The sequence below is a fragment of the Grus americana genome, chromosome 8 (assembly GCF_028858705.1).
Source record: "Grus americana isolate bGruAme1 chromosome 8, bGruAme1.mat, whole genome shotgun sequence".
Taxonomy (NCBI): Eukaryota; Metazoa; Chordata; class Aves; order Gruiformes; family Gruidae; genus Grus; species Grus americana.
The window spans coordinates 28,651,651-28,664,381 of NC_072859.1; the positions used below are offsets into that span (position 1 = coordinate 28,651,651).

At 37.9% G+C, this 12,731-nt stretch overlaps 1 protein-coding gene across 3 annotated transcripts in view; it reads right to left on the bottom strand.

Moving 5' to 3' along the window:
* The window catches only part of FAF1 (Fas associated factor 1), a 176,954-nt gene that overhangs the window by 33,357 nt on the left and 130,866 nt on the right, over positions 1-12,731 (bottom strand). For all 3 annotated transcript variants that reach the window (XR_008578004.1, XM_054833154.1, XM_054833153.1), the window contains one exon: positions 1,061-1,197. Coding sequence is in view for 2 of the 3 variants with exons in the window: in XM_054833154.1 (XP_054689129.1) it covers positions 1,061-1,197 (137 nt within the window). In the remaining variant the exon portion in view is untranslated. The remainder of the gene's footprint in view (positions 1-1,060; positions 1,198-12,731) is intronic.

Here is a 12,731-nt window from a genome sequence, read left to right on the forward strand (position 1 = left end):
AGGTGATTCAAGTTATACACATGCTGAACTGTGCTGCAGAGTTATAAACCCAAGAAAATCTATTTATAAAGTTACGTGTATGAAATAAGTTTTCTAAGTGACAGAAGGACCATGAATTAGTGTCGTGCTGTGCCTTGCACTAAGGAGACAAAAATCTATGCAAAATTCACAATTTTTGGCCATAGGAAGGAGCACTGCAGATTCCTCCAGAAAATTATTAATCCCATATGCAAAAAGAAACAGTAATGCTGTCTGCAAAAGGCAGTATTTCCCGAGGCTGAATTTCCTCAGGAAAATAAAGAGATTAGAATAAAGATTGCTAGATATAAGCAATAAATAAATGAGGACACAGTGTCATGAAGGCAAACTTGTGGAGAAAGCAGAAGAAAGGAGCAGCCGCCATTCTTTGATGTATTTTAATTTGAAGAGTTACTGAGAACAGCAGTCAAAGGGCATCACTCCACATCTAAGTCATCTTGCTGTCAGTGAAATCAGAGGAATGGTTATGCCAGAAAGAACTGCTCATATAAGCCAGAAAGCTTCATTTATGTGAGAATATATTAGCAACTTAAAATTCTGATCTGATTTGGGGTCTCAACACTGCAGGCTGGTCCAAAAAAGCAACTCATGGTCAAATATTAGCCCGCTACATGCAGCAAGAGTCCACACCTGAGTAAGGAACCACACACAGAGGACTAAATGCTTTCCAGCACTACACACAAAGTGCAGTCAAAATCTTTTGGAAATCAGTAATTTATATGAATATAAATTTGGAAAACTAAGTGTAGCTCCTTATTTAGGAGATTTGGCTTCTACTTTAAAACAACCTGAAGAAGTTACACTACGATTCTCCTGCAGACATGGTAACTTCAATCTCTAGTACTATGTTAATTAACACATTTATGAATAGTTGCTATTTCTACCATGGCAACTGGAAGTTTCTTGTGTGAAATACATTCATATTCTGAACACTTTAAAAAAGAAATGGTTAGCAAAGATGTCTTTTAACAGTTTCAATACTCGTATAAGAGCTTCTTTTAATATAAAGCGAGAACTGTACCTTGTATTACATTCAATACTTCATTAGACGATCGTTTTCCCATAATGATAAGGAAAAGTGGAAACTGGTCTGTCTTCTGAGTTCGAATTGTTTGGGCTACAACACTCCCGAAGTGTCTAGTGCACATCGTCAGAAATCTATGTGGGGGGGAAAAAAGTTAACGTTGTAGAAATGTTTTTGAAGTTAGTTTAAAAAAAAAAAAAATGCTAAACTCAGCAGTTTAACTGAGTGTCATCTACTGTTTAACATCTAGGCTCCTGCATTCAATTCTACAGCTCTTTCTCCCTTTTTCTGATTAAATTATGAAAATATTTACAAATATGATAGATCCCATATTGTCTAAACTAAAACAATTAATAACTGGTTGAGATGGCGATTTATTTGATGGAGAATTCCATTTCCTGTTACACTATTCTGCAGGCTATAATTCAAAACTAACCCCCCAAATAATCATACTAAATCAGTTGTTAAAAACTTCTAAAGAGAAACTAAGCAGAGCCATAATCTAGTAAACATGGCAAAGTATAAAAATAGTATAATTTCATACGAAAACATAATCTAATAGTGAAAGATCAAGAAATTGTTGTTATCAGTCACAGAATTAAAACGTGGTACTTCTTCAGAATTGTATTTTCTTTTGTACTAGTGCCCTGCCAGCGACATACTTAGCAGTGTGGTCTAAAAACAATAATTCTAAGCTTTTGACCAAAAAAAGCTCTCGGATATTAGCATACAGAAGTCTAGCATTAGTATTCTTAACACGATCTTGAATAAATGAAAAAACTGATAAAGCTTTTCTCTTCCATTAGAGGACTGTTTGAAATTAGCATTTCTTTCAAGAGAAAAGGGTAGCTTATGATATGTTTTCAGATCTGATGGTAAAAAGTAAATGTCATAATAATAATGAATTATGAAAGACCAAATGCAAATATAGAATGCTTTAATAAGATCCAATTTAATAAAGTCTGTAAAAATAATGGACTTTTAATAACACGGGTCACAAAAGGCAAAACAGTGGAAATTCTGAGGACTAGCCACTGGTACAGGCTTATTAATTCTTAATTATGTTCATGAAAGGCAACTTAAATCGTGTGTTTTCTTATGCCTTATGATAATATTTTAGGTAACAACTACTCTGAAATGTATGCTCTAACTGAAGAGCAAAGTCCTGTTGTCACATGCATTAGAAGCCAAATCTATTTGAAAAGACAAACTGCATTAAAATGTCAAGCGCTCCAAGTCATTTCTTCTCAAAGATACTGAAAAGATTCAAAATTGTAATTTTTTTAATTGTTATATATTGTATCTAATAAAATGGCTAAAAATTGATAAGCCTGACGAGCACAACATTGGGCTTGTTTGAGGTGCCTGAAGTATAAAAACAAACCCTCCCCAGAGACAATTTGTAGTATAACTATGGCCATGGCTGGATGGAAGGCGATGAGCAGGGGTACCTAGCGAGTATTTTGAAGCCATAAATGTTACCTTTCCTTGCCTCCTTGATTCTCTGTCTTCTGCAATTCAGAACTATCACACAGAAAGCCAATGTAAAGAATGCCAAATAGGGACTGCTATATCAGAAATAGCTACGTAGAGACGTACCATCTGGTAAAGATAGAAGAAAGTGTCCATAAAGTCTGGACATATAAACTCTGAAGCTAAATAATGGGGGGGTTTGATATTTGCTTTTTAAGGTGGGAATACGTAAGTGAAATCTTGGCCTCACAGAAGTCAACGGTGATCTTTCATGGCGACATGACTTACGTGCGGTCAAGGTTTCACTCCTGAAAGTAATAAAGACGGGGTCAATTGAACTGAATTCCTGAAACTTGTGTATTAAAACTGTTTAACAGTCTTCAACATGCCACAGAAGAAAAGCACTCAAGTTTCATGTGAAAACAAAATATTTAACTGGAGGTGAAAAAGTGCTGCACAGAAAACTGATAGAAGGAATGAAACTAAGAGATTATTGCAATACTAGTTGCACTAGTCAAAGGTGTTGGTTTGGTTTATGGGTTTTGGGTTTTTGGTTTGATTTGGGTTTTTTTTTTTTAATTAATTGTGTGTTTAGTCAACCCATAACTCGGTCTCAAAATATGCTTTTATAGGTATGGATTTTGTATGTAGAGAAGTCTGAATGAAGTAGATATTTCAGTACATTAAAAGATCTCCCAAATAAATTTTTTTCCAGGAGATGAATTTTTATACGTGGAACTTCTGGCTGACTACAGAGAACCTAGCAGATTATGATACCCTTGGGTCCTCTACAATCAAGGCTGGGAAACACGCAGGTTTGAATTCCCTGCCTTCAGAAGATGGCATGTGCTGCCAGGCCATTGTAAGGGGACACATACTGTCCTGGTTGAGTAACAGCAGAACAGTTGCCGGATGCCAACATCTCTCATCATGGTGTTTGTTTTTTTTCTTGGGGCCACTTCTTAAAGCCCCTGGGGCCACCCGCCCCGCTCTTTCAAATCTCCTCCCCTCCTCTGCTGCCGGCGCAAGCTCAGCTCGCAGGGAGAGCGGCCAGCTCACTCACGTACCAGTTACAAGAGCAGCACATGCCAATTTTGACCCAAATGCCACAGATTTGCCACTGCTGCCATCAGGCAAGCCTTCGTCTGTCTTGGAGGAGGAATGAGAAACTATTCTTCCTCCCAGCACTTCCAAATTTGAATAGTGAATGTCCAGATGACAGCGTGGACAGCTGCGGTGAGGATGTTCGTGGGGGATGAATGACCAGCTGGTGGTTATGGATGCGTATCTTCAGAGCAGAGTGAATATACACCAGAAACTCTTCTCACTAACACGATCCACCAAAATAGACCCTGCCCTTAGGAACCAAGTAAGACCCCACTTGTCTGTTGAACTAAAACGTAGTAAAGCCAACAAAAAAGTGAAGATAGTCAAATGATGTAACACTGAATAAAGACAGAGCAGCAGCAATCTCCAATGCCTACGCCGTGTAACTCCTGTTCACCAGCGATTACTCACTCACGTGCTCTTTGCCGGGGCAGTGGTAAGTGCTCAGCAATAACTCATAACACATCTCTTCTTTTCATTTTACCAGATAGGCAGGAATTGAATTTTCATTCATGAACCCTGTTCAGTTTTTCTCATGCCTTTTAACAGATTTTGCAACTACTTAACTAATTTTGTATTTTTTTTCCCTTTCTGCCTTTACAGATTCTGTATTTGCAGACCTTTTTATTCTCCTCCACATTCATATCCAGCAAAAAAAAAAAAAAAGTCTCCTCTGTGCTAATATTTACTGTCAGAAGTATATGAGTAGGACCAAACCAATTTGCTGCCATAACCAGAATCTTACTCTGTATCTCACTAACAAGGGATTTTCTTACTTTCATCTAAACAGAAGTGTGCCAGATCTTTCAGTGGCATCTCCAGAGCTGCCAAGAGAACTGCCTGCGGAGTGCATCAAAGAGCCAGATGTCCCTCTGGGGAAAACTGTTTTCCACAACATGCTGGATTACTGTGATCTCCAACCAAAAGTGGAAATGGAGGAACGCTGCCAGAAAGGGAGGGCAAATGGCACCCTACTAGTCCTTTTATTTTTAAATTACAAGAAATATTCAAGGAGGGAGAAATACAAAAAAGACAAAAAAGCATTTTATGAAGAAAAAAACCATTAAAAAAAATCTCAAAAGTTACAAGAATAAACTTCATCAAGAAAAGTAATAGTTTTGGCAGACAGCTTCATTTCTTTACTTCTTTCATGACTCACTAGCAATGAAACCAGCACTTATTAAAGCTACAGAACAAACATGGGCACTGCCCATGGCTCGACAAATACGGAAACAAATCCTAAAAAAAAATTACAGATTTATCTTCATTTTTAAAATGTAGATTGAACAGATATTAATTCTTAGCCAGAGGTCACTCCTTAGTTAGAAGGGACACACAGGAAAAATTATTCTGCTGAAATGAAGATGTTAATTTGGGGGGGTGGTGGTGTGTGCTGCTCTCTGCACAGCAGTTATCCCTCCATGTGCACTCTGAGATAACCTATGCGAAGAGTTAGCGTGTTTGCAGCACGTTAGTTTTCCAGAGAAGAATGTTATAATTCCCAGCTAGCTAATATGTGATACATTATATTAAAATACACTCCTGGCATAACTTTTTTGTAATTTTATCATAAAATGCAATTTATTTAATATTACTTAAAAAAAAAAACAACTCCTAGAAGGCAATTATGAAAAAATAACAGCTTTAAAAATCTACTGAAAAAAAGTTTAACATACTACTGAGTCTCCAAACCAAGGGGAATACTTATTACAGCTTAGGTCTGTGGTCTGCCATAGCTCCTGATCTCAGATACTCTGTGTAGAACTTTGTAAATGCTGGGGTTTAGCAATAATATGTTTCTGTGAGAATATGCAGCTTTCAATTTTTAACAACAAAATTAGCCACCTCTGGCCGAAGTGCTGATCATCAAAAGCGTTGATGTCAGAGCTCAATATTTTTTTTGATCTCTGGAAAGCTTTTGATCTATATGATACCTATTTACACCACAAAATATGTATTGCCTTTGCGGGGGGAGCCCAAAGGAGAAAGGCAGCCCCTAGGTGGGAGGTGGCAGCTGTTCCCGTGGGAGGTGTTTCATCATTACAATGACTGGCATTATCTCATTGTTTCTTTATGTATCTCCTGCTCGTGTATTAGCTTGTTTCACTTTTTTTCCTTATTCGTATAATCTACTGCAGTCAAGCTTGGATCTGGGATTATGCAAGATCCCTCCTTACCACAGCATGAATCTGAACAAACAAAAAAATGCTAAATACTTTAGAAAAACATAAATATTCCTTTAATATTTCAATTTAAACAATTTAGTAAGCTAAGAGCATCTCCGGTGCCCAGTCCCTAAAGGGGGCACGAGGCAGAGGCGCTCACTGCCTCCCACACTGTCACGTTGTATTTTCCAATGGGAACTGGTTCAAAGTGATTCCTACTCTTACCTAGTAGAGGAAGAATTTACAAAGAACTGAAGAACTAAAGAGGAATTAAAGGAAGAATTTTGCAAAGAATTGACGATTCTGAGCAACAAAAGTCCTCTGCCTTTCCATTAAAAGTCACAGAGCAACGCAGCGCTGCTGCCCTCGGCCTTGATGCAGCGGAAGGACTCTAAAAGAGCAGAGGAATTCAGTCTCCTTTCTCTTTCCACTCAGAAAAGTGGCAACTGGTATGGCTTGGAAAGACAGGGACACCACCTACCAGTCATCCAAATATTAACTATGCGATGGCTGTCCTCCCTTGTGGGATCAATTTTCGGTTACCTACTGGAACCAAATTGATGAGACAATAGGATGAATAGCTCTGCATCCATCCCCAAATTAATCTATCTACTCAAGACATTATGAATAACAAAAATGTCCATCAGGCATGGCACAGTATAGTTGCAGAAAGAGTAGCTAAATCTAAAATGCTAATTCCAGCTCTTTTTTGTTAATCAAGTAAGCCTGTGGAAGGAAACTAATGCAGAGCAAGCTGCATATCATACACTGTAGCATAGATACTCCTGCGATGTGCAAAGAGGGACAACTGACGCTACATTTTGAATGTTTTTTGTATTTTTTAAACAAAAATGGAAAGTTCTCCTTTGCTTTTGCCTTTCTTAAACTCTCCCCAGCACCTTAAGATTAATTAATAATTGTATTAGCAAATCTGTCTAGTGCACTAAAGGGCAAATTCTCTTCCATACAGAGACAACTCTCCTCTCAAATGTATGGATAAAATGTATTAAAATAAATATAAAAAATTGCATAGGGTTTTAGACCAATTTTTCCTTATTTTCTGTACCAACATAAATAACAGAGATCTGGTTATTTGTTACAGTCTCATATAAATATTCCTGTAGGTTCCTGTTAGATAACCTCTTCTAAAATATCTAAAATATCTATTCCCTTTTAGTCTGAACTAGTGTTCAGTCCACAACCGAGATGATTTTGGGCCAAAAAAAGTGTGATTTATTTATGGCCAGATACTTCCCAAGGCTAACCTTACTTTAAGAAACTTTAAAACTTCAGAAAATAGGTGTGAAAAAAATGTAACTTCTTTCTCGAGCGTGAAGAAAACGATGAATATTAAATATGCAAGAATTCAGATTATTTTTAATAATAATTACATACTGTGCAAAGTCAACATAAGACTCATTAAAATGTTAATGTAAAAATAACATTTTTGTATTAGGTATTTACATTTTTTTAAAAAGTAAAAGCTGAGGTCATGAAATGGTATATTAAAATAAGCTTGCTATCCATAGTCTCCATAATAGAGTTATCGTCTTACCCACATTGGTGGGGTCACTACTGTTGACTCAAACACAAGGGAGAATGAACAACAGATACAAGGCATGGTTTAAAGATGCATAAAGCAGCCTGAATCAAATGATGTGGATATCTTCTTCAGTATCCGCATGCTAAATATCCTGGGATTCAGATGTAAAAAAGCATGATTTTATCCACTTTTTCTTTATGAGAGAGTAAAGCCTAGATGAGTGGGTTATCTATCTCTTCATAAAACATGGAAGATCTAATTTCATCCTGCAAGGTTCAAACAGATTAGGTAAATACTTTATAACCCCGTTTAGTCTAAAACGCATCCCTCTAGAAACTCATTAACCCATCCTTTTAGATACCACTGGACACCAGTCCAAATCATTGGTAGAAGTATAAATAAAATATACCTGGACCCCTTGCTAAAACGCTGTACTAAAAATGGAAAACACAAGATGCACTTGCATATCAGTAGTAGTTTTGATTATTGCCTACCATATTAAAAAAGCATGTTATCTATGATTTGCTAAGGAATATCCAAGGCTTGCTACTGGTAGATTTAATAACAACCTAGATAAGAACAGAGAGTATGTTTAGTTACTTTACAGATGTTAGTAAAGTGGGAGAAGCTACAAGCACATTGGAAGTCAGTAAACAATTCAGATTAATCTTCACAAATTGGAGAAACATCCTGACAAGTAAAATGCAACTCAACAAGGTCAATGAAAGTGTCTGAGCAGGAGGAACAATTGTACAAATACAGAATAAGAATCAAGCAGTAAGGGAAGAAGAAAAGTCATGATGTGACAAGACAAGCATCGTATTGGGGTGAGTAAACAGAAGCATAGTTTGTACAACATGAGATAATCCTCTCTCTCTATTTAGCACCGAGAAGGTAGTTTTAGGCACAGTGCGTCAGTAAAGATGTGGACCAATCACAGGAGGACCGTATGAAGGTTGCAATAACAAATGTATACAAAACAACAAGCTACCAGGAAAGGCTGAAGGAGTCACAGTTACTTAGTTTAAGAAAACTGCAGGAAAACATAGTAGCGCCGTTTAAGTCCAAGGAACATACACAGCAGCAGAAAGGAAGAGAATACCTCATTGCCTGCTGAGTGAACCAAGATATAATTGTCATTGATTGCTGCAAGAGAAACTTCACTGAAATATTAGTGTGAACTGCCTAAAGGGAGGGAAAGTCAAGTAGTGGAACTGGTTATGGAGAAATGCCGAGAAACCTCCCTCACACCAAAGGTTAGATCAGACAACCATCGGTCAGGAAGGACGCAGGTACAGTCGAACCTTCTGGCCAGGCAGGGACTGAACGCTGCTATCTGCAGCTCTCCAAGACCCACAGACAGTCACAACAGTAACAGAAAGGAGAGACAAGAGGTCAAAGCAGAGTCATCCTAAAGGAAGAGGACGGGCATGTGCACTTCTGCAAAGATTCTTTGTCCCCATTGGGCACCCTGCAGTACCAGGAGATCCATTCACGCCTCCAGTTGCATTCTGTTACAAACAATTCTGACTCCACCAGCTCAATTTCTTCTGACGGTTGATTTAGATGCATAGATGCAGCTAAAGTTCTCTACAGCTTCAATTTCATCCGGCATTAGGACCTCACTGGTGGAGTTGTGGATGCCTGTCGTTCAATGGACCAGTGACTTCTTTCTCTTTCCTCAAAACAGTCCAACAAGTCTGTCTTGACTACCTGTTCTTCTGCCTCCACCTCTTTTCCACAGAACATTACAGAGTTTTATTCTTTCACCTTTTCTGTTCAACAAGCTTAATAAACTAGTCTGTAGTTTGAGAACAGTAGGATAGAACTTCCTTTAGGATTTGGTTTCATAGTGAGGACTTAAAATATATGCTTACAAATGCATCAGTTTAGTTAATTCCTGTGGTGGTAATTTTTTTTCAGATTACCTTGAAGTATTGCTATAGGCATAAAAAATGATGCACTGAAAACCTTAATCACATCAACAGAGACACCACTTTCTATGTATAGTTGAATATTATGGAGACATCCATATCTTACTAATCACAATCAGATTAAAATGCATTCTCTGCTAGTTTTTAGTTTTCCAAATTTGGACATTTTTAGACTACTAACATGAAATTACCTTGAAGCACATAAATATTTAAGCAGGGATAGTTTACCTTTTCTGGTGGGTGTATAATAAACAGTTTAACCATCATCTATATACAGGCTGTTTTGTTCTCCATCTAAAGAGACAATCACCTTTTATCCTTTTCCTTTTTTCTTCATTTCAGTGCCATTAGGAAACTATTCACAAGTGCAACCCCGAACAATACTATGCAGTAATTATGACTAGATGACAAAGAGATGTGAACAATTACTGAGCCCATTTTGAAACCCTACACTAATAAAGTCATTAGATGCTGCCCTTGCCATGAGCCTTCTAAAAGCTTCTGAAGTTACAAGAACACACGGCATTGTTCGTTAGGACAATCACTGCTGGCAGAATGCAAACCTTGAGTTAAACCATGCTGCAAATTGATCTTGACATTCTGTTAAGACCGCCACTAAAATCAAAAGCAAAGGAGAAAAGGAGAAAATGAGCGGGTTGGATGTAATCATGGAACAGAAGGGTTCCCTCCTCACCTTCTTTCCTCTTCCTCCTCAAAACAAACCATACAGAAAATGACAAACTCGCCTGGTGTTTGAGAACCTTTATTTTTAAAACATTAATTAGACTTTTGACCTGTTTTTATTGTCTGGCACTGTATTGCTATGAAAGTAAATTAAATAAAATATTGCAAAATACAATAGATAAGGTTTTCACACTGTTCTGTGAAACCTGTTAAGGATTTAGTGCCTAAAGAACACGTCCAACAGTTTTGCAAGCAACATATACAGAATCTACGGTCACTCCTGAAGAGGTGGTGAGAAATTAGCTCACCAAGTCCAGCTCTCCCAGACCCCACACCTGCAATATATTTGCTGAAGGATCAAATAGGATTGGGGAGCTGGAGTAATATGGTCAACTGGTCTTCATCCAGGCATGCATCATTCAGTAGGTTAGTATTAAGGGTCAGCAACTGTGAATATGGCTAATTACTTGATGACGGAAATTGCAGGTGAAGACAACCTGCTGCTGAGAAGCGCTTTAGTCAATTAACTCTTTCCTAAGCTTAAGTGAAAAACTATCATTTGAACATTAAAACTAACAAGTACCTGTCATCAGGGCTAAGAAATGTTGGTAACACCTTGAAATACAGCGCCCAAGGGCAACGATATCAAAAGCTAAAAGGCTGCTGCAGACATTCCAGTCACTATTTTATGGTTTTGGCATTGCTTTGCTTGGCAAACATTATGTACATTGGAACTCTGTTAATATTACGCATAATTTATGTTTGCAAATCCTGTGTGTACAAACATAAGGGTATGTGTGCATGTGTAGGTATATAAGTATGCATATATATTCACTATATATCTGTCATGGATACAAATATACTGTATTAATATGTATTAATGAATCCACAAAAATAGTTAGGCATGTGCTTGCATACATATACATACACATATATATACCTCCCATACACACACACATAATTATATTAGAATAACGGTATTTAGTCAGCTCTTTGAAGTCAGAAAGTGCCAGAACTATAGCTGCTCTCCTGCTTATCTATCCCACAACCTCTCTAGAAACCTGAGGAATCGCTCAGCCCACACGATGGCCTGACACAGCCGGTGAGCTGCTGCAGCCGTGGGCTCGGACCAAAAGGTAGGGCCAGGATTGTCAACACCACTGCTCTCAAACACTACTACTGCCCTGACACCTCCCGTAAGTGTACTTCTGCTGTTTGGAGTGGCATGGTAGTAGCAAATCTCCATAGCAAGCAATGGAAAGCAAACGGTGATTTTTCAGCTCATGATTCACCCCAAATTGAGTGGAATATAACAAGAAAGTAAAAGATATACCTGTGGTTTGTGGGGTTTTTTTTCCTCCTTTGACCATGGGCAACACAAATTACAAGAATATTCCAAACAGTTGCTCACTAAAGTCTAAACTATAGGTGATACAGCTTTCACATAAATTCCTTAACACTATTATAAAAAACACATTTTCCTAAATAAAGGCTAATTATTTTATAACTTTCTGCCTTTTATTATGATTTTTTTATTCTAGTAATGAAAAGATTCATAATTTGCAGCACTTACTCAAAATATTTGCTCCCTTTCCTACAAACCTTATGTCAATTAAAAGCTGTGAAAGCCAAACCAAAACATCCTCTTAACTGTATTAACAGTTAAGAATTCCCCTTCAGTTTGACAAAGTAACAGTCCTGGGTGGTTGTACTTAGTCAGATTTTTAAAAATCTGACTACGAATGTCATAATGCTTATGCTTTTGCACTACCTGGCGCTTACATACAGTGTTTTACTTCTAGTCCTACCTACAAAACCCTCTTCACTCTGCTGCAATGGGTGTCGAAGAACAAGATTGGGAGAATCCAGCTGAAAAGCACTCGTGTAAAGTAATGCAGGATTCAAAGCACGTCTCTACATCACTGTCGGCCAAGAAACATTTTAAAAATCAGGAAAAATGACCAGATTTTGGAGCTGTTTTTGTTCTACAGTGGACTCCCATTTAATTAACGAGGATGGAAACTACTATGAAGACTGGTTTTGGAACAGACTGACATCCATAGATGTCAGAAAGACGACAACAAAAAGCAAGAAGAAAATCAGAATATTCAACATTTTTTTGCTTATATGAGAAAGCACGTATATCTGTTTGAAATCATTCACGCCATGCTACAGTACTGAAAATCTTTTTCTTTTCCTGCTGACATTGAGGCGTCCCTACTGATCGCTGCAAACAAAGTGGGCCCGATTCCTCTGCCTTCCCACACTGCCTTTTCCACTAATGCAATTGTAACAGCACAAATAAGTTGCTCTTGGGTTACGCCAGCACGCAAAAAGCAGTTCCTTCTCTTGTTCTTGCTGTTGTCTTCTCACCATTCAAGTAAAAAGCTACTTGCAACTGTTTGTGTAGGGAAACAGAACAGAATAGGCTCCAAGACCACTGTTGCCACGTCACAGAACGAAGTGTGGTAATTAAACAGAGGTGCTGAGTATTTATTTATGGGAATGCCTACAGTGCATTGGCACTTTCCAAAGGGAGACGGAAGCATCATGCCCCCTCTGAAGAAATCAGAGTCTAAGGAGCAGGAGGTGACACTAAACACAACCGAGAAATTATTCTAATGCCAGCCAGCATGCCTTGTTTACCCCTTACTATTTTTTGACCTCACTGTTAATATGACAGTTTCTTTGTCGTCGTTAACAGAAAGCAAAAAAATGAAGGCTTAAAACCCCTATCGTACCGCACAATCGGTGACTAGGTT